We start from the raw sequence: 23,848 nt of genomic DNA, 5'->3' as shown, positions 1-23,848 counted from the left end.
ATATGCTGTGTGTCAACGTGCATTAGAGTAAGCACTCCTGCAGCAGACCAATTAAGACTACCTGACCTTCAGATGCAACCATATCCGATGGTCAACAAATGCAAACATAGCAGGGTTCCTGATAAACAGACTTGGTGTGCTCATTTCATTAAAAATGTATTTGTAAACAGTAAATGACCTACATTCAAGACATAAAATGCAAATTTCAACATCAAATGTAAATCTACTGCAACCTTAACTTGTTAACATATTTTTGGTGGTTGGATGTCAAAGACTATCAAACTCTGGTGATCAACGTAACCTGGCCATTGTAGCCTGGCTCAATTCTAACCTCCCTTCAGTGACACTGGGATTTGTGCCACTGAGCTTGATTTCTCAGGATACATTTCATTCTGGCCAATCAGCAAACAGAGGGGAGGAAGTTGTTAACGATAACCTTCATTTTCTGGAATGTTTTTGAATTGTAGCCTGCCTGTAGTTTTAGCAATGTCAGCCGAGGACGTGAACAAAGTCATTCATTCCATGTTGGGCATGCTTCTAAATATTAAACAATTAGTCAGGGCAAGATGAATGTTAAAGCCATTTTATTGTTGGCAAAGATTTTGTTTCCAAGCCTGCACCTCTCATTAACAGAAATTTTGTTTGGCTTGGCATTTCTCTTTTTGCAGTGGGAGATGGTGATTTATAGCATACACAATTTCCAGTAAGTTTCGTAGTGTCTCTTCCTTCATGATCGAGCTGGCGTATTGCATATGTAACGGCCAAATGTTAGAAATTGGGTAAAATAAGGTCCAACCATTCAAAACTTAGGGTTTGCACCTCTTGGAATCAAATGTTTCTCAAAAGCTGAAGGTTCAGAACTTCTGTATGAAGCAAAGCATAGAAAAAGGAGCTGATTTTTTTACCAGGCTATAATCAAAGCAAATAAATATAGATATGTTAGAGACGTTTTTAAAATGTAAAACTCCCTTGTTAAGTAACCAGATTCCTATGCTTATCTTACACGAAAATAGATAAATATTAAATTATGTGATTAACAGGGTGTTGTGGCACTAGAATCTTCAATTCAGTGCACTGCATGCTCATGGTGAAGAAATGCGTATCTCTGAAGACCAGCCTGGTTAAACAAACACATTCACACCTTCTTCCTCCAGGTGTTGCCACTAGTCCCCTATGTTTTCTGTAGTTAGACTTCCCTGACTCCATTGCACAGTTGCTGGGATACAGGAGTACCAGCCCCTTACACAAAAGTGCCAAGGGATTGAGAAATGTGTTATCTATCTATCTTATACAAATGTCCTTCATCTACCTCCTTTACTCTTCACGCTGTTGTCTACACAAATACACATTTATCCACAGGCCTTATGCTCTATCAGATACAGTTCTCACAAATATCCCCACTCCCTACAGACTGATACCACCACATGCCACCCACCAGCCTCTCTCGCTCTCTCTATGCAGCGCTCAGCTGCAGAGCTGGTCTAGACCCCTGGTTCTATAAATAGCAGTCAGCATCCATGTCTACCAGTGCCAGCCAATTGTGCACTGAGGAGCTGGATCTACAAACACATATCAGCACAACATGACATCAGATTTTCCCTCCCAAATGTCCAAAAACAACAATTAAAATCTGATGTAATTATTATATAACATAAATTTATGTTTTGTTACTTAGTAGGATGGAACAATATTTTCTATTCTCCCAGTATGTTTTGCTTTATTATTTTCTATGTTTTCCCATTGATTTTATGTAAGCACAGCTGTAAGGATTTTCTTGTGTATGAATAGTGCTTTACAAACTTGTCTGAATACCTCAGCTGAATCCTATGGTGATTGCCATTATTAGTAAAAGTCGATGTATCCTGTTTTATTGATATTTCTCACTTTTCAGGAAGGTTGGCACCCCATGAATTATGCATTGCAACCGCCACAGAAATTACCAGTAGATGCTTTTTTCCCTACTTTTAAGAGGTTAGAAATTCTGTTTCTTTTTTGGTCTAAGCAGAAGCAAAAAGTCTTCACATAAGCGTGAGTATATAGCCAACTGCATACCACAAGGAAATTCAAGTTTAAGAGTTGCACTACCTTTGTTTGATGAAATAACAACGGTCTCTTCCTCACTGTTACTACAAGCCACTGCAAAGCATCATGCTAATGAAGCAACCCCCCAAAAATCCGCTGTCTACTACTAGCAATTGCTCATGCTATATCATGCAAAAGTATTCATACCTGAGGATATTTTCACATTTTGTCATCTAGGAGAACAAACTTCAGAGTACTGAGTTTATTTTTGCATATTGGTCTTATTTGACCACAGCAAATGACATTTTGTAAGACATATAGCACTCTTATTGTCACGTTTCTATGAAGGCTAGAATATTATAGTGCATTACTAATAGTTGTGCTCTTGGCAATATTTCCCACGAGAGTTGTGGATGTCTGCAGCAATTCCAGAATTGTTGTGGGCTTCTTGGTTAATTCTTCACTGCTTAATGCTCCTGTCAACCAATGTGTCAGTTTAGAAGGACAATCATATCTTGATAGCTTCACAGCTGAGTCATATGCTTTCATTTTTGATTGATATCTGAAATGGTGATGCATTAGATGTCCAAAGCGCAGGTTATTGTTTTGTAACCTTAAAATCTTTTTTACAGCTATATCGTGTTTCTGTCTGGTGTGTTCCTTAGTCTTCATGATAATGAGTATTCTCTAAGAAAGGGGTTCTTAACCTTTTTGTACTTCCCAACTTCTTTAGTTCAACGTGACCTGAGGCCCATTTTTACAAATGTATTAATTTAAAAATTGTCCTCACTTTTGTTTGATTTCTATTTATTATTTAAATTGATTACATGCACAGCGTAACAAGCAAAAATGTAAAATAATATGATATAATAATGAGATGATCACAAGAACATTTACTTATTTGTATGCAACCCTGCATTTACAAGAATCTGAACAAGCCAGCAATTCCTGGAACAAAAACTGCAACAAGAACAAAGCAATTCTTGTTGTAGAATAATTTAATTCTTTACTTTGCTTGATTCTTTATGACCACCAAAATAACTTTTAAAAATACTCAAATATTTACATATAGGAAAATGTGGAATAAAATGCTCAAAAAAAGCATATATTGAAAAAGTAATTTTCAAATTAAACATACTGTAAAAACACATTGAAATAAAATGCAAATAAAAATATAACCATATAATCTGCAAATTAATATGAAAGTTACTTCAACAACTTTAATTTTTACATGGCAGAACCAGAAGCTGCTCTTCATGTCTGTAACAAATTACAATCACAACCGTTTATCTTTTGGCAAACTACCACACTTTTTTTTATGTTCGCTTCTTACTGAGACACTAGGGCCCGCCTCTTGCACACAATCAGATCCAGTTCAGTTTGAATGGGGGAAAGAATCACTCTTAGAGTAGTCTACAGATTAGCTAGGGGTCTGGTCTTTGTTGTAGCCACAATGGAAAATCCTGATTCACACAGGTATGTGGTTGTGAATGGTAAGGGGAGTTTCACACTCCTCACTGCTAGAGATGGATACTCCTTTGAGACAGAAATCCACAAGGAGCCCAGGTCCAGTTTGCACTACTGAAACTTTTAAATTGGTGACAGGAGAAACTTCTAGAAGCTGGGATTCCAGATGTGAAAACAAAGCAACATCATTTTAGTAGGATCCATAGAAAATGGGTCCAAAATCCACACGTGTCCCCCTTTAGGATCCTCATCAAATTTCTCAGCCAGTAGTGACAGGTGCTGAGAGACTGTTTCACTGATCTTCACCTGAGAGAGAGCCTTCAAAAATGTCAGACAAAAGTGGAAACATGCCCATTCTCTTTTCTTTTGTCCTTTTTGTCCACAAAACAAGCTTTTTCTTGAATGCTTGAATTTTGTCTGCAACAAAAAACTTGGGTCTCTGATTTGCTAAGGTCTTTACAGTACATATGCTGCAAAGACCACAGTAATTTACAGATAAGATGACTCTTTTTACTGTTCAGGTGACATTTGAAGTCAATTTGTTCAGAGTGGCTTTCCTGAGGGATATCAAGAAACACAAATGCATACCAACGTTTTCCATATTTATTCCAAAAATATTGGAAGGTGTGTCTCTTTTTTCTTTTAATGCTGATCAACTCTGGTCTTTCATATTTAATGAAACTTACATAGAAGTGTGTGGTTGTATTGCTAAGGTAGGCAGTTTCAATCCTTATGGGTCCCTGCCCGGCTTGTAGTCACGTTATTCAAGCAGAGAAATGATCTCCTCAGCATATAGGTTTCTGCAGGAGACTGTTAATGAGTTGCTCAACTAAATAAATGGTGTTCATACAGGGAAAGATCTATAAAAAGGAAATGCAAGACAGGTACTTGTTCACATCGTGAGAAAAACAAAAAAAAAAAAAAGGGGGGGAGAAATACTTTTGATAGGTAATGATTTTACCAATTCAAAATCACTATTAAAAATAGTCTCAGAGCTGCATCCTTGAAAAGCTTTGGGGTTTTTTAAATACAAAATAATGAAAATAATTACTATGAGCAGCAAAGAGCATCCTTGACAATAACCTTTACAATCAAATGGATTCGGTGATGCTCAGTTGTCCTAAGTATTGACCCAAATGATTTGGTTTTGCTTAATTTATTCTGCATCACATTGCATCTTCAATAACAACATTCCACAGGTACATTAAAAATGTTGCCAGTACACATCACATCCTAACTTTAGTGTTGCTACATTTATTTATGCAAGAACTAAATCCCAGGAGAATCCTTGTTCACAGGCCAGGATACAATTGTAGAATAATTTAAGAGGCCACTTGTGATTTGCAGCTTGGAGCAAGTATTCTGAGAAATGGAGAGTAACACTTGTGTCTGCATGCTGACAATGGTGGAATGCAAATGGGGCAGAATTTATAAAGCCTTGTGTTATGCAAGGCAGGCCACAGCAATTTCTGTACATTTTTGCTTGTAAAATTTCCACAACAAAGTATTTTTGTGTTGCAAACATGGAGCAAAACTTGGCAGAAAGAGAGCACAATTTTAGTCTCAATATTGTTTTGCTATGGTGCTGTAAAAATAAGCATTTGTTTCTGTCTAGTTAAGGAGTCAGTTCCTTTTGTCTATGGAAATGATTGACACAGCAAAGCAGTAAGCAGCAAATAATGCTAAGTTGACAAACTTTAACTTAGCCAATAGTTTATTGTTTAATATAATGTTCTGGCCATTGTTTATTAGCAGTGGCTTCATGTCTCCTGCTTATGTTAGCGTTGTGTGCTCACTTTTAGCTTCTCAAGGACATAACTGTATGTTGTGCTTTGAATAGTATTATTAATAGTATTATGCATAAAGTTTGCCATCGTGGTTTAGTGAAGCAACAAAGTCTTAAAACGGGTTTGTCACCATTTTCAGACCTTTACACATCAACTATTCAGTTTTTCATCTCTACTTGTGTTGCTTTTTTAGATCTTGAAATCTACTTTATGTTGTCAGACCAGTCATATTTACTTAAGATTATTAATGTTACAGGTTTGGTATTAAGAAGTCACTAAAATTGAACTTTTAAAAATCATTGATGTTATTCTGTTAATTTATGATTTAACAAGCAGTGCAGATTAGTCCTCTATTAAATATTTATTTATTTGTATTTACTTTATATATTTTTGGCTTATATTGAAGTTTGTTTGATGATCAAACTTGAAACAAATGATGACAAATCCAGCAGGACTCTGTCTGGATTTGTTAGTCTCAAACTAACGGCAGCAGTAACTCCTGCTTTTTAGCCTATATGAGTTTGTGCATGGCCCTTCACATCTAAAGCTTTCCGGTGCATTTTTTACTAATAAAAAATTGAAAGACACTTATTTTTCAAAGCCAAAAGAAGTTGCTCTGTTTCCTTTGACTGGAACGGAAAAGTGGGCCAATAGATAATTTATGAACAATTTTTCTAGGCTAAGTTTGTTATTGAAAGGCTGACGTGTGTAAATGCAACAACAGATCTAAAGATGAGTGCAGTAAAGAGGGACATGAGGTGTTTAGGCTGGACATCAGGCTAAAGGAAGATACGCCAACAAAATATGTAAAGGTTTCCTTGCACCATTTCAGAATTGCTGTTTTTAAAATCCACACACTACATGTGTATGTGTATGTTTGCTTATTTCACAAATTTATATTTGTGCACATATAGTCTACACTTTAACCATTCACTTTGAATTTAAACCAGAGCTTTTTGAGGTAAACTAGTTTTCATGCTCATAGTGTGGAGATAATATATCAATATGTTTTGAATGCAATCTGCGATTCCTGGTTCCTGGTCTTCATCCATGCATCAAATCCAACCAATTGGTTTTTACTATATCATCTGGCTATTCAATTTTAAACACCCTTTTTCATGAATCTCAAATATCTTGTGCCTATTTAATAAATGTAAGAGGAATGATGGTATTATTTTCAATTAGTTGAGTCCTGATCAAACAGGTGTTGATACATAATACACTAACAAAGTAATGCACAAACAGGTAGTTCCCTCCAACGCTTTGCAGTATCTTTAGCTCTTATTTGATCACTCCAGTAAGTAAATAGGGCACATGTGGTCTTCCTGCAACAGTGCCAAACTATTCTTGTTCCTCTTAATCTGGTGAGGCTGTTTGGTCTGAAAGGATTTTTTTTTCTTGGGATATTTAGGTTTATTTATTTACCCTAAATAACTGGATATTATTACATATTTTGAATGCCAAATTGTTCTTTAAAATAAATTAGCTATTTTGCTTCAGAGAAATACCTTACAGGTGTTTATTATTTGTCTGACATCAAACAGTATATTACTGTGCAATCCTTTTAAGTTTTCTATATGTTTAAGTCATGTGGTTTGTTTATACTGCTTTATAGATGATGCTTATTTAAATGGAAACATACCTGGATTCAATATGTGTCTGGTGTTTTCCAATAAAATAACAGCATTTTGGTGTCACCCTGAATGCACTAAGTCAGCGTTTCCCAATTCCGGTCCTCAGGCCTCCCTGCTCTGCATGTTTTAGATGTGCCTCTATTCCAGAGCAGCTGATTCAAATGATTGCATGACCATCAAGTGCTGCAGAAACCTGTTGATCACCCATATATTCAATCCAGGTGTGTAGCAGAAGGGAAACACCTAAAACATGCAGGGCAGGGAGGCCTGAGGACCAGAATTGGGAAACGCCGCACTAAGTCATTATATTTTCACTTCAGTTTTAGTTGATCGTTTGGAGAAAGTTCTGAAATAATTATGCTTAAAACAAGTATGCTGCTTCATGTCATTAAACCCTTCTTTACTGTATGGATATAATGCTGAGCACAACTCATTTTGCCACTCAGCAAACAGACATGCTAATGTCACCAGTTTGGTTTATAACTATATTATAAACAGTTAATGTTTAATGAATGCCAACCAGGAGATGAAATGAGATCATGCTCTAAAAGTATTTAATTTTAAATTAAAGTATGTCTTGCAAAGTGCTGTCTTAAGTAGCTATCATCATCTGCTTCTGTCTGGAGAAATAAGTGTGCGCCAACTTTCCCAGATAAAAAAAGTAAATGTTTTAAACTTCACACATTGAATCTATGTTTAATGTTCTTATTTTCAAGTAAAGCTGGGAACACTCTACATGATTTTCTGCCTGATTTTACCCCTGCTTTCAAAGTCGGGAAATGTTTGCATCAGTCTGCAATAGTTGCAGTGAGTAAGAGGGGTGAGTCGAAACAAAAATCTGTTAGTGTGGCACGGGATGAAGACCGGAGCCTGCAAGTGTGTGAGGAAAACCAACCCTATCTGACCTCAGTCACAGTCACACAAACGTGGTGTGAACTGATCACCAATCCAACTGCAGATGTTAGTCACTGACTAGATTGACAAGAGACACTGGAATGCTGTGAGTTATTTCATGAGGAACAGAAAACAGTGGGCGAAATAGAGGCCGTCATCTAACTAATTACAGTAGCAATGTGATTAAAAAAACAACTGAAAAATAACAAAGAGAACTTTTTAAAATAATCTATTCTGCATCTGTTTTTCAGATTGAGTCATTGATAAATGAGATGGCCATTAGCTAACTGACAAACAAATGCTAACATTAACAATATGTTGGTCTCATATGTTCAGCTTAGGTTTAAAGAAATTCCTTATTGGAAAAACAAAAAAGAGATCAAATGTTTCAGAAAGTTACCAAGGAAACCTGGCAGGTAAATTTGGCAAATAAGGGATCTGAAAAACAAACAAACTTTGGAGCAAAAGTGTGACAATATAAACTGGTTCTGCACGTCGTCTCGCATTACCGTATGAACTCCTTGTGTACATAGCCTGCTTTAGTGTGTGCAATGTGTTGCCTTTGTGCACCCAAACTGTTCTTATGCATCACCCAGGTGTGTTAGCACCTGTCCCCCCAGGCTACGTGTCAGGATGAGAGGCAGCGATGCAGGGGGAATCAGAGTTGCTTATTCCTGTCACAACCAACCATTCCAATCAACATGACTTTACAGAGTCAGAGCACCCATCAAACAAACAACGGCGCATGTGTCTTTCGCCTACCATCGTTTGAAGAAGGGAGATATTTTGAGGTTGCTCTAAAATTCCTTTGATCTAGTCAGGAGCTGACTAAAATAAAGAGAAGGCATAACAGAACGTGGATTGGAGAGGAAGATTTCTGGGAGGAGGAGTGGAAGAAGAGATTAGGGATGTCTGAGCGTGGGAACAAATGTTGAAAAAAATAAATTGGTAAAAAAAAAACATGGCCTTGTGCCAATTATTCATAAAAAGTAAGCAACATCTATGCATTCATTTTTCAACTGAAGGTTAAAGTTTAATAGTATTTTTTAAATTATTTTTAAAAGTTACAGTTAAGTCGTCCCTGATTGACCATTAATTGATTTGTTTTACATAATAAAGGCACACATATCACAATCTAAATGTCTTGCAGAAGTATTCAGATCACCTTTTCATCATTTTTGAAAATGTGGCATCCATTTGCATCCACACTCTTCTACTCTGATTCAGCTCCACCTACTGCCTACAGAAAGCCCTTAGTTAGTAGAGTATCTATGACACAAGGAATAAAGTTATGAAGAAGCTCAGGCAGAGTTAGATTATTGAACAAGTTTAAACAGAAGCTTTGGGTGATTTTGATGAGTACAAGAACATAGCCTGCTTGGTAAAAAAGCAGGCTAGATCCGGACTGAAACCTCAGCTATTCATGCTTATGATACTAAATGCTTCTTTCAGCTTCTACATGAATGAAGTAGTTCAGAAGTTTCACATCCTGATGATCTGTGAAAGTGAAGTGATGAATTGACTTTCCTTTCATCACTGAAAATAAACCAGACCTAATCAGCAACTCTACAATACTGGGTTGCACTTAAATACACGCACACACATACACATTCAGAACAGTCATCAAATGTACACAGGGTAAGAACCCAGTGTGTGAGAAGTCTAAAAATGAATGAATGAACCCATAAAAGATTCCTTCCCTGCAGACTGCGATGATCTCACTTGTAGAGTTACAGACGACGTGCAGCCAGATGGAATGGTGGTGAATCAGATGCATCTTGCATCTTTATTCTTTTACTCTTTTTATTTATAGTAATTTTAAATCTTAATTAGGATTGGTCTTTTTTTATATTTATTTTTTGCATATTTATATTGAACATTTTCTTTGCCTTTATTTTTGATTTACTCAGAGCTACTACCTATTTTGGCATAGGCCACTTTTGGGGTTACATTTTAGAAACATTTCTTTTCTTTGAACACACTCCTTGAACTGCAGCCAGATTTAGATAAAAATGAGACCAACAATTCTGAAGGTTTTAAACGCAGATATGAAGAACAGTTTTTGATGAAAACTCTGGATGAAATGCTAAAAAAATGCACCAATAACAGACCATTGAGATTATTAATAATTACATTTAATTAATAATAATTACAATAATTACACTATAATATAATTCATTACAAGTTCTAGCATTTCTGTGCTCAGTGCTACAACCAGAAAAAGTAGCTTAAAGGCATTTTGTCATTCACGGTGCTTCCCAAATTCTTAAAGAGAGCTTAGAAATTACTCATCCAGTCATCAGGGGGTTTTCTTGAGTGCAGTCTGTAGTTTAAGGATGTTCAAATAAGCATACTTCATTTTGAAGGTTTTTCCTCTTAGTTTATTATGAAAGCATGGCCTGCTGAGTAACTACTCCCTGTTTCTGGCCACTATCATCAAAGCCACTGAGATGCCATCTGTAACTTCAAGAGGATTGTCACAGTTCTGGCTCTTCCGCCTGATTTGTGACCTTAAAGATGATCATCAGTTCAGGTTACAAGCTATGTGACCATGAGCAGTAGCACCAGTAAACACAAAGATGCATGAAGATGCAAAGGAAAACTGCTTTGGCCCATTAGTGTGTTATTCTATATGTCCAATCTAATCACAATTACATTTTATGCCAGCCAAGGATGATAGAGAATAACTACTCAAACATCCCTGCCCTATAATATATGAAAACATATTTGCCCTTGACAATCAAACTGGTTGCAACCACTGTCCTCAAGAATTTGTGAAAACAGGTAATGACTCTTTTCTATCTCTGCAGAGGAAGTTGATTCACTCTTCTTTAAAGAATTGTTCATCACAGCCATCCTGAGGTTGTTTTCAGCCCAAATTCCCTGCTCAAGATCATTCAACAGCATTTCTATCAGGTTTTGAATGGGCTCCTTCAAAACAATATTTTTTTTATGACCAAGACTTGCTGGAGGCATTTTTGTTTTTGCCTTGGCACATTCATATTTTTGCCTAGTCACTTTCCTATTGTATAATCACTTTAACTGAAGCAAGTGAGGCCTGTAGTTCTTTATAAGGGGCTCTGGGTTTTTGGTGACTCCCGGACGAGTTGTTAATCTGCTCTTGGAATTATTTTGGACGGCTGGCACCTCTTGCAAAAGTTCACTACTTCTACTTATGTTTTATATTTGTGGATTATAGCTCTTTTTGTATTTTACTTGAGTTTCTAGGCCTTAGAAATTGCTTTGCAACTCTTTATAGACCAACAGATGTGAATTACCGTATGATTTTTCTCTGTTCTTGAATTTCTTTAGATCAGACCATAACATGTTGCATTTTGATTTATTTTTTTGATACTTCAGAGAGTATTTGCGCTTGAGAAATTTAACTGACAAAAAAAAGGTCTGTTGATCTGAAATGTTTAAGTGTAAAAAAAAAGGTTTAAGATTTTATCAGAAATTGCTTCTAATTTGTTTGACTTTGTAACATTTTACTTTCATCTTCAGTTTTTACCTCTTCTCCTGTCTTCACATCATTGTTAATACCTGACCTTATTCTGGAAAGTAAATAATTTTTCACTTGATTACTCCCAATAAAAAGTTGCTGTGACACATGCAGCATTCGGCCTCTTTTTATCCGGCAGCATTTAACATCACTCTTTTGCATTTGACCCTTTAATGTTAAGCACATATCACTTTAGATGAGAGCGTGGGCTTGATATCCAAAAATACATAATTCATTTTACGTAATCGCAGAGCAATGCGTACACATGTGTGCGTGGGTGGAAGGGTGATTGTTAAGACTGTAGGCTGGGGTTTTGTGTTGTGTTTCCATGCATCCCTGAGGTCACAAAGCAACCATGCGGGGATCTACAATACATGTGGTTTAACCTTACAAACCAAAACAGCCAGGCTGTCCATCACATATAAAGTCAACAAGGACGAATAATACCAAGGAGACAAGTATGTCTTCCTGAATGTCTTGTGTTAACTAAAAGAATAAATATTTTAAAATGGGAATGAAAAAATCAGTTGCTTTAAAACATATTTCCTGGTATTCTGCTCCATATGATGGTCCTAAAAGCTGGGCTTCTTGCATTTATGAATTATTAAACACTATGCAATACATTCAAGCTAATGCAATTGGTAGTTCCCTGAACAGTCTCATGGATGAGAGTGTGTTTTTACCACGCGCTAAACCATATGCTGAAAATGCATTGTAACAGTAATATGAGGTATGACTTCCTCCTAAGAGACATCAAGTAAATTTTTGTGAAATTTTAAATAAATGTGTATGAGAGAGAACTTTAACACATTAAAATACATCTTGAACAAACTTCATGTTTGATTTGAAGCTTTGCTGAATTTTCACCTGTCGTCCTAGATTGTAATTTTACTCCAAAAGTATTGGTTTGCACTTGTCTGGTCATTTACTCAATCATGCACATAAATTGCATGATGGGAATTATGTTCGTAACACACTGACCATCCTAATTAAAGCTTGAATCAAATACACAGACAAAGAAAGATTTTGGATGAGATTAAATATTTATGTATTACTTTTGTGTTACTTGTATGTATACAATTACAATTCAACTTAGAAAAAGGGGGTAGCAGAACATTTTATGAGAATTTATGACTCCCTTGAAGTGGACATAGTCATTTTTACCCATGCGGTTAAATTTTCCACCCACCACTGTAGCCTTGCTACTAACGTAAATGTTGAAGCATCCCAGCACCTCATAGAACCAACAGGTTTCTAATTTCTTGAAATCGAGTCACGTTTAGGTTATCCATCCACCTATCCAGTCTCTGTATCTTACTGTCCTTGCAGGGTTGCAAGAGAGCAGCTGCCTACCTAAACCAGTCACAGGAATCGCCAGTCCATTACAGAACCGTTTTCATTTTAGAGGTTATTAATTAAATTTACTCCAGTTTACATAGAACTCATTTACAAGGACTGTAATATCTAGGCAACAAAGGAGGTTGATTCAGGTCCAGAAATATGTAATTGAATCAATATAATTGATTTTATATTTGAGCCACATAGACAAAAAGAATCCTATTCTCAATTTGATCCTTGTTAAAATGCAGTAAGTCAAATTCAGGTAAAGCATCACACAGTAAAAAAGTTAAAACGTCCAACGAATCAAGACTTGCAACAGTGCGTCATCTTGAGCAAGTATATGACAACAATGGAAACAAGTCACCTGTGTGTTTTACTGTATGTGAATTCTCACTACAGACATATTTTGTGTTATCATGGGTCTCATTTGACTTTAATTACCTCTATTTCCTGAGTAGTGATGTTTCTATGGAAACAATATAATACGGGTTTAAAAATTTTAAACAACTGCATCAAGGATGGAAAGATGGGCCACTGGCTATTGTTGCATTTTTTTTTTATTGGCAACTTAATGACAAATTCAGAGGTATAATCCCTTGCACAGGTTGTTTTATTTCTCAAAAATGAATGCTACTTGAATTTTATCCTCTAAATGAACCACATCATACAAAAAAGCATTGCATGAGCTCATTCTACTTGAGAGTGCAAACACTGAAAACTAAGTGAAGCGGTGATCTGTTTGAAAAGCTCGCTCGATTATATTTGCACAGCGTGAGGTGAGGCAGGCAGTCTGCTGTCACTGAATGGACAAAGTGTTTGAAAGCCCACACAAAAATCAAGAGGCGTCTATTTCTCGTTCACTCTCTCAGACACATGCTGTCACAGACACCAACAAAATGTAGAGTATGACACAACAGCAAGTGGTTTTGCATAGCATTTGGAAGAATTTGTGCATATTGTGTTTTAAAGGGTTCAGTGTTTTCTAAAGATGCTGAGGAAAACAGAATTTCCTGCTTCACCTGAATATGGATTACAGAAAATGTATCCTATATGTTGTTTTTTTTTTCTCTATACTATCCTCCTAGCCTGACATCAGCTACTCCTTAATTGATCCCACACTGTGGCTTCTGACAGGCAGCCGACACATGGTAATGTGAGACTAGCTGGAAGTCAACCCACTGAGTCATCACACCCATGGAGAGCTTGTGGGGTCGCTGCTGAGGGAGTGAGGGTGATGTCATCCTTACAAGCAAATATATTGTGCTGACGGAGGAAGGAGATAATAGAAAAAAGCGGAGGTTAACACCAAAATACTAAACTTAGAACATAAGGTTAAGAATATGCACTCATCTAAAATTCCTTCAGAAGAATAAGAAAGTTATAGTTTTTCAATTAGCATCATTTTCTGAAAGGTTTCTGCAAAGTACATACACAAGGCATGAAAGGTGTAATTTCCCTCTAATAAAAAATACATAAGGAACACTTTCTTTAAGCCGATCCATTACATCTGATTCTTATCTCACCCCATAAGCCTTAATGCTATGTTTGTAAAGGTTAAGGTATCTCAGATGCTTCTGTGTATGATATCATGGAATATCCCTTTATTGACAGAACAAGTCTGAAGTTTGTCTTGCATCACCGCACTATTGTTCACCGAGAGACAGAATAAAAAGTAGACATTATATGACAAGCAGATGGTTGTTAGGGGAAGGGTTGAGTAAATAGCTGTGTAATCCTAAAAAAACCAAAACATAATGTAGCACAAATACTTTCTAGATGAGACGGACAATGAAAATAGAAGATTAGTATAATTATAGGATTTCATAAATATTTTTTGTATTTAAATTTAAGCAATGCATGATCAAAAATCAAAACACTTTTTAAATAAAGCAGATTTATTTTTATAACAAAGCAAAAAACATGAATTTCATCTTTGTATCCTAACAGGGACAAAAAGGATAACAATATAAAAAGAGTGTCTAATTCAAAATGCAACTGTGCTGATGTTCTGGCTAATTGTACATCTCCTTCAGAGATTAATCACTTATTAACGCAGATTAAAAAATGCATTGAGGTCAAGATGACCTAGCAGCACACCGTTTTAAATTAAAAAAAATTCCACCCAAAGAATTATGTATCAAAGGTTAGAAATGAATGTTTATATGCAGATGTGGAGACGATAAGAGAAAGCCAGTATACATTAAGTTTTCCTTTATTTAACAGAAACTTTTATGGTAAGGGAACAAAAATGCAATACTGCAGCAAACACAACTAAGCTTTCTTTTTTCCTTCAGCAGACTGCAGTATCTTCACTTGCCTCAAGTGATGAAGAGATTCCCGTGAGCTAAAAGCAGTGATATAAACATGTATATATAAAGTAGATATAAAACTAATCAAAATTTAATAAAATAATCAACATAACTTTGACTAAAATAGTTGCATCTTCACATCTTCAGTGCTACTGCCACACTACTGAATATTTGTCTGGTGTTTCACTAGAATAATGTAAAAGGTTCATAATTTTATCATTAGAAAATCCAGGCAAAACAATTTCCTGCTATTAGCACTGCAACTAAGGGGCTTCAATATATCTACCGCATTGCTGAGGTATATACATAAACTCAAATGTTACACTAATAAGTTTGCCTAATATCTGATATTATTACGCAGATGCTCTGTCTATTCTGATGAAAACTGACCTACACCAGCTTGCTAAATGTTTGGAGTCGCTGACATGGCAAATATTTTGCCTTTACTGTCATAGAATGGTGAAAAACAGCACCCAAATGCAGTGAGGAGGCAGGCAGGTACAAATAAAGAGTTTGTCTCGTTAAAAAAAAAAAATCTTAGAAAACTAAAGTCGAAAGGAGAATAAAAAATAACATTCAAGTAGAACAGAAGGAACCAAGCTGATGACAATAACAGGATGATGTAAAAGGAGCTGCCTACCTGAGAAATATTTAAGCTCTACAGATGATTACTGAACAAAGAGCAGGTGGCTGATTAGAAACTGGGTGCAGCTGAAAGGGAGGGCAAATAACTGAAGATGAACTGAGAAAATAGGAGAAATGGCTGATAGAAATCAGAAATGCAAACAAATCAGAAACACAACCCAACACAAAAAAATTTATCAAAATTCAAACCAAAACGGTGACAAGAGAACACAGAATCAAGAAGAATAAAGAATGCAGAAAAATAAGGTTCTCAAAATAAAACAAAAACTAAGACATAGAACAATAACTAAAAGACTCCAACTGAGAGTTTAAAATAAATACAAAAGACATAAAAAACTAAAGTTAACAAGAAATCCAAATAAACCAATAAAAAAACAAAATCCTATATATCATGTCACTTCCTTTCGGATTAGTTCATCTATTGTGAATTGAATTGTCAGATTATTTAGAAGCTGTAATTATAAAGTCAGATTGTGCAGTTTGTAGAGTGTTCAATTTGATCAGTAATTATAAAACAAATTTAGATGGTGACATCAAGACTGTAATTATGCAGCCCTGGCCTAATAGGCAAACACAACATAAAGCAGAGACGCATCATAAATTATTCACATACTTTTAAGACATAGCAAGACAAATCTCTTTGTGCTTATTTACATTTTCAGACATGACAATCCTAAATGCTTAGGTAAAAGGTAACTGCTCTTCTCATTACCTGAAGAAGTTAACCCGCTCATCAAAAAGACATAGTTTTGAATATGTTTGAAAGCAACAGGCTTTGTAATCAGAAAAAATCACACTGATGGGTCTTTAAGGTCACTAAAGGGGTAACTAGGACAGGTCAGTCACTGGCTGTACCTTCTATTCAATTCAGTGTTTGGGTTGTTGTTGCCTGACATCTGAAATGTGTCTCTAACGATGCTGTGTGAATTGTTTTAGTCACATGTCCCAAGGTGTGAATGCTGTAAATCTGCCTGGGATGACTCAAGGCTCCACTGTAGGTGTTAGAAAGATTAAACCTGAGGCTGCCTTCTATTTTAGAGTCATTTTTCCCCAAATTTAACACTAATGGCTTCTTTCACTCACTCCTTGTTCAAATAACCTGTTTTCCATGTATAAAATGTGCACAACTTCAACCAAGTGAATTAGAAGTCCAGTTTTCTTCTACACAAGCACTTACAAAGAATGCTCTTTGTGTTTGCATTTGCAGATGCACCAACTTACAAGGCAAGATAAGAAACAGTTTGACACATCAGAGAATGATTATGGTCAGGTTTTCCAATTTCTACAGTCCTTAACCTCACCTACCCTCTACGTCTTGCCTCAGTCTAATCACACACAGGGCTGTAATTATAAAGCCTCATTTTGAGGGAGTTAAAACCTGTGCACACCTTTGCACATCAAGCACCTCAAACATTTTCAGCCACCCAACCCAAATCACTTTAGAAAAGCTGCACTCTAATAAGCCTATTGCTGGGCTGCTTTCTGATTGGATGCAGGACAGGGTAGCTTTGTCACAGGCATGTCTGAAAACACACCATTGCACACGTGTAGGTAAAAACAATCTACACTTATATATATATAGATATATCTATATATCTATAGAGATATACTGTATATCTCTATAGATACATATCTATATATCTGTCATAAAAATATGGCTCATGCACCATAATAGGTTCGATTTTTCTATTCAGTATCCTTAAATTTGTTATTCAGAAATCCCATGAATAATCAGTATAAATATGCGAACCTGTTTAAGAATTCTACAGACAGGACTTCACTTCAGAGAGGTTATGGAGTAAATGGGAGTTACACACGCAATATGAATGAAGTCATTTGGATGAAAAGACTTCAAAAAATTTAAATGACAGTCATTAAAATCAAATTGTACCAACTTGATGATTAAAGTAATTCCTTCATTTTCAGATGTAGAAGAAGCATTATTCAGAGGCAGTGTCATTGGTGATTGTGATTGAAACTGCAAGCTACACTCCACTTTAAGGCATATAATTGCAATTTTGGCAACTTGGTCATGCCTGATCAAAGTTCTGTCACAGAATATGGCACAACAGATTAAACATCCCAGGAACTGTGAAAGTTATATATTCTACTATTTTGTTGGACCATATATGGAATTTAAAACATCACAAAACAGTCACAAATTTTAATGTATTTTAATGATTTTTTGTAATTTCCTAGAACAAAATAAGGGATTTTGGTCATTAACTGTCAAATTGTCAAATATTGATTTCTGAACTCTTCCCAAGTTAAAACATTGGTATTGTTGTTGCTAAATGACTATAAACTTGCTTTCTTTGCATTATTTGAGGTCTGAAAGCACAGCGTGTTTTTCATTATTTTGACCATTTCTCTTTTTCTGCAAATAAATACTAAATTTTCGCTTGGAATTTCAGAGGCATGTTGTCAGTAGTTCTTAGAATAAAAGACCAAATTTCATTTTACTCAAACATGCATGAGTATGTACGTTTGAGTAAATCAAAGAACTGATCATTTTGCAGTGATGTCTTATTTTTTTCCAGAGATGCAAATGAACAACATGCTTTTCACAATTTGATATGTAAAATGAAAACAAAAACCAAGTACCATTGTCCTACAACTGGACAATTGTGTGGTACTTGTGTGGTTTATTGACTTAAATCCAAATAAAAGGCATTAACATTGAGAGCTTTAGCATGACAAAATGTGAATAAGTTCAGGTGAAATTAAAGGATTGCAAGTTATATTTTAAAAAAAGAAAAAAGAATGTGTTAAAAACATAAAATATATTTTTAATCAGAGTTGAATTCTTTTTCTGATATTTTCTGGTAATAAATTGAGAAATGTACCACTCTGCAAAGTATTTTCTAGTCCATCAAGGGGTTAAGGCCTGAAAAAAGCTCAAAGAAATGCACAGTTCTTGGTTACCTAAGCAACAATATCACACGATTGTTAGTATTTTGATAACTGTTTTGCCCTCCGTTAAGACTGATGTCTCCAGTATTCACTAGTGTGACCTTCTCTGTGTTCGGAGAGTCGCATAAATGTTAGTGAGTAACATTTTCTTGAGGAAGTGAGATAACCTTTAGTCTCTGAATCACAGGCATACATATGACTAACTGCCATCAAGATTTTGCTCTTGTTAAAAAAACAACATACTTTTGGTGTTTTCTTTGTTGTGTGTTACCATGTAGTAAATAAAGCAGTGTGATAAAAATTCTTAGAAAAAAGGATAGATATTTGACATCTCAGCTACCACTTAGTGCCATGGAGTTTAGTTTGGTAGATATTTATGTTTTATCTTGCTACCTCTATCACAAAATTAACGCATTTCCCTCTTTCAGAAAAATCAATATGCAGAGCCACTGAAACTCCTCCCCACCAGCATGATTCCCATTTCCTTCATTAGCTTCAACCTTTAGAGCGATTTCATTTGAAAGCTTGTTTCAGCATCTCAGCTATAACCACTCAAAACCAGAAGTTTTTGTAACCAATGTAAACAAAAATACTGTATTACATAAAAAATGAGTTAATGCATCTTCCTACACTCCACAGTAAGGATAGAAGTCATGACTGCTTCGAGAAGTTTGCCAAACCCTCCCACACATCGTACTGCACCAGCTGACAGATTTACATCCACTCCAGAAAGTCTAGATCCTGTCTAAATATATTATTTTATAATGAATGGAAGGGTAAAATTAGATATATTCCTTGTTTCTCCTACTGTTTATTTGACTATCTCTAGCTAGAACATTCTAGAGACAGGTTTCACTGTCTCTGATTGCTCAGTTTGATCCAAACAATGACTCGTATCAATTTTCTTCATAGAATTTAAATTTCCCATCAGAAAGATGGGTTCCTTTGTGCAAAACCGGTTTGTTCTCTGTCCATGACGAAAAGCTAAGTTAAAGATAGTTTTATTTATTGTATTCTGCACAACATCACGCTCTGCTTCTGCTTGACAAGGGAGAGCAGAAATATCTGCACATCCTCACCATAGAGATACAAATTGCAGCTATTATCATAGAACACGATGTCAATCTTACATACAACCTTTTCATTCCACCCTGATTCTTATAGATAATGTAGAATAAAATGGGGACACATCCAGGTCCCCATCTCTCCACATTTTCTCTGTTGCTGGGAGAAAATAAATCTACTCATACAACAGGAAAATAAGCTACAAATTATTGGTGATAGTAGATAGTAAGGTAATATTTCTGCATTCACAGCTTTCTCAAGAGAAGTTAAGTCAATGTATTGAGCCATTAAGTGCCGGGATGCAGCCTTCTGCATGGGACCAGTCTATATTGCTCTGCTCTCTTCTAGCAAATTCTCTTACTTGCTATACGGTGCTCTGCAGCATCTTTCTCAGCTTGTGAATCAACCTCCCTCCTCGGTCTTCTCCAACCCACTCCCTCCCCAACCAGTTTCACTTTGCCCAGTAATAATCCAGCTCTGCAAAACACCCTGTTTTTTGTTTTTTTTTCTTCTTCTCAATGAATTATTAACAGCCATGCCCACAATGCACCTCAGTTTCTATAAGGAGGTAAAAGGGGGAGAAAAAAAATAAATAAACGCAGCAAAATGCATTCAGAAAACTGGCTGCTATGCACGGCAGTCGCTGCTATAAATACCCCCACCCATGCATTCAAGCTTCACCCCCTCCTTCCCAGTGAAAAGCGCATCAGCTAGGACAGCACTGCAGGGCCCCTTCGCTGGCTGGATGTGCACTTTTTTTTTATGCAAAGGGAGGGACACCAGTTATGTCATCGCTGCCACACCATTCGTGCTCGCTTGCTGATGCAACGCGGGCTGGTTGCTATTCATTGACTCCCTTTGCACTGTTTGTAGCACATGTGTGTGAGCTACTGCGGCTGCACAGCATGCTCATGTCGGGAGCCGTGCTGCACATACAGATGAACTGTGTACTGTAACACTTCCACAAGCGGCAGTTTCAGCAGCATTTCTGCAACAAAAGCGCCTCACATGTCAACTAAACGCAACAACTAATCGCCTCATTTGAAAGCGTGAAGTCTGATAGAAGAGCAGAGAGAATTTGAATGCTTAATGTTTTGTTCAGAATCGCTGTCCCTGGTGCTGAAGCGTTTATACCGCGGACTAGAGATCCCCGCGGCAGGAACAGCTGCAGAACTCGAAACTAACTTTTCAGGGGCTTGATCCTTTTATGCCAGTAAACTCCCCCAAACATTGGCAAGAAACATCAACAAAAAAATGGATTGAGATTAAGTCTAGCAGGTCGATGCGTTTATCGACCCTGCGCCGTCCCCGATGTTGCAGACCTCCAGCTAAATGCATTTACCTACCTTACACAGCTGAAAGTTTTCCGACACCAGCGTCTCCTGGACGTCGATTTCCTTGGGAGTTGGCGCCGCGGTGGGAGTCCCAGCCGCGCTGCCGCACGATGGGGACCCCATAGTCCCCCCCGGAGAGGAGGTGGTCAAACCGTCCAGCACCTTCCGAAACTTCTTCATTTTCACTCGATCTGTCGAATGCTTTTAAGTGAGTGAAACGGAGGATACAAAAGGAAATCTGCTTCCTTAGTTTTCCCAGTGTTCACTTTGATGCAACAACCCTAATTCGTTTGACAGCAAAAGGGGGGAAAAAAGCGTCTCTTTCTGTGAAAGCAGGATGTACAGAGGGACCCCCCCTCTTTTTCTTAGGTGCAGTTCAAAAAGTCACAAATGCACCTCATCCTGAGCTTAATGTGTTGCCCATATAAAATGTTCCACTGTGATGGGATGACTTCAGCCAACGTTGTAGATGCAGGTCGTCTATCTCATCTCAGATTATGCACCAAAGGCCACTTAAACTACTCAACTTCATCTTCTCCCTGCATCCTCTAGTATGATCCACTCCTGAGCATGGAAACAAATCCCGCACCTCAGTTCCTTGATTTCATTAATTGCAGAACAGAGCAGAGATTCTTTCATAAGAAAGCAGCTTTAACATAAGGGGAAAAAATCCAAAAAGAAAGAAAGAAAGAACAACAACTTCGGACAGGCCAGTCCACTCTCTTCCCTCCGTTTTGTGCAAACAGCAGCAACAACAAAAAAAAAACACACACACTTTCACAACACGGTAGCCGCCAGTAACAGGAGGAGAACGAGGAGCCAAAAGCCAGCAGACGCAGAGGCAATGCAGTTAAAGGAGGTTGGTCTTCTCAGTCAGGCCACAAAACGAGACAACTCAGGCATCAAGCAGAAGGAGGGGAGATGAGGAAGCTTTACGTTCGCGCTGTGAACTCGTGGTTCATCTGCAGATCGATATGAGTCGGGGGTTTTTAACCTGATCCTGCCGCGTTTTGAGCGTCGCTTCGCTGCAGCCCACACACAAGTGGCGGGGAGCTGTCGTGGTGCTGGAGGTGGTGGGGGGAAATAAAACTAAAATAACCAGCCAGCCCTGCGCCCCGCCCCACCTCTCTGTTTCTCCTCCCGCCTTCTCCTCAACGATTGGTTACAAAGCTCTAAATCAGAGAAACGGCATGATCAGGACACAGAAGCAAACCACAATAATGGAGTAATCCACTTCAACATATTGCAGAAAACAAAGATTAACTTGACTCTCTTTCCATAAAGATACGAGTAGATCAGAAACCACCTGGTGTGGAAAACCAAGGACTGCAGTTATCTTCGAGCAAATTTCTCCTAAGGATTGCTTCATTTAACACATTTTACACTATGTTAACTTACGCATATATTAGCGATATTTATAATTTGTCTACATTAAGAAAGTAAAACAGTTACAAAAATAATTTTCAATCGTGCCAATTCATGTCGATTTTCTTGGTGTGGCATTTTATTTTGAAGTGATGAAGCATTACTGGTCTGATCAAACAAAGCTCATGTTAATATGAACTAATATTCGGAGTTTTAAGTATTTAATCCTTCCAGAACTCCATAAAATAGCATAAAACAGTCAACCATTAGCACTGATCACATTCGGAGAAGTTATATTTCTACTTTCAAAGCGCTTTTTTCACATTTCACAAGAATCCATTTTTGGTTCAGGTCACAAAAAATAAGAAATCAATTAATTTTTTTCATCAACTTTTTTTTTTTTATGAAGAGCCATAGCTCCAGCCACAGCTGAAATGGTGCTGTACAGATAAAAATGATACAAGAATACATCTAATTAAATGACAAACACTAAACACACAACAATTTAAAGAAATTCTAAACTCAATGCAAAATATAATGGAACAAGAGAGTAAAACAGATATAATCAATACCACTAATAGTAGGGGAATGAGTGAAAGTGAAGGAACCTGTCCAATGTACAAATACCTTCATACTTGCTAACATAAAATGTATTTTAATTAATCAAATTTTTAAGGTAAATCTGTGCTTGTCTATTTAAACAAGTCAGCACACAAAATCATCTTATTTGTACAACAAAGAAAGCCTCTTTGTTGGGATGTGACCCATACTTGTCAACTCCACAACAGCTGAAGTGCTTAAGATATTTAAATTCATATACATTTAGATCTGTAGCTCCATTCAAAAGTAAGACAGAGAAGCTGTGTGACACTCTGTTAGCCTCTGCTGTACCTGCAAACCCCCAGCTGAACTCAGTGACTTCCTGCCTGCAGCAGGCTCCTGCACAGCAACAACAGATTTTATTAATTTATTCACAGTTCTTCAAAAAGTTATGAATGCCTCATTTTAAGGAATTTTTACACAACACTCAGATCTAATTATGCATATCGACTTTTTCTAGCATCTATCTGGCCACCTTGTTTTAAACCTGGCAGATGTACTGCTGGAAAATAAATGCAGCTTCACATTAGAGGTCACTTGGATGGCTTGTGTCCCCATTTTTGAAAGATTTGTCTTCTCCGAAACATCGGAGTCTGAACCACATTTGTTTCACGCCTTGCAAAAATGTCATGACTATTAATATCAGCAGAGAATATAGTATTTTAATAAAGCCATAGAATGGAAATATCAAGCAGGCTGTAGTTTTCATCTGATTGTGTTGAGCAGGAATTACTTCTTTAAGCCTCCTCATATCTGCTTCCCTCACATTTCCTTCTCACAGCATGTGAAAGTACAATACATTATTCCACAGCTGATTATATATAAAAAGATGTATTACCTGATACTGTATACTCTATGCAGTATAATTAAATACTGTCACTTAGGTCTAGAATTGAATTCTAAATATTTCATAGAACAGTAGAAATTAGAACGATAATAGAATTAGATAAAAACCCATCTCATTTTTGAA

The 23,848-nt window shown here is 36.8% G+C and overlaps 1 protein-coding gene across 12 annotated transcripts in view; it reads right to left on the bottom strand.

The window, feature by feature from the left end:
- stxbp5l (syntaxin binding protein 5 like) overlaps positions 1 to 22,006 on the bottom strand; it is a 144,851-nt gene extending 122,845 nt beyond the window's left edge. For 6 of the 12 annotated variants that reach the window (XM_023337433.1, XM_023337435.1, XM_023337434.1 and 3 more), the window contains exon 1: positions 20,926 to 22,006. In XM_023337433.1, the coding sequence (XP_023193201.1) occupies positions 20,926 to 21,093 (168 nt within the window). In that variant the 5' untranslated portion in view covers positions 21,094 to 22,006. The remainder of the gene's footprint in view (positions 1 to 20,925) is intronic. The other 6 variants (XM_023337437.1, XM_005810041.2, XM_023337438.1 and 3 more) reach the window with 1 other exon arrangement.
- Between the last annotated feature and the right edge of the window lie 1,842 nt (positions 22,007 to 23,848).

Source organism: Xiphophorus maculatus, chromosome 7 (assembly GCF_002775205.1).
Source record: "Xiphophorus maculatus strain JP 163 A chromosome 7, X_maculatus-5.0-male, whole genome shotgun sequence".
Classification (NCBI taxonomy): Eukaryota; Metazoa; Chordata; class Actinopteri; order Cyprinodontiformes; family Poeciliidae; genus Xiphophorus; species Xiphophorus maculatus.
This window is presented reverse-complemented; position numbering and strand designations above follow the sequence as displayed.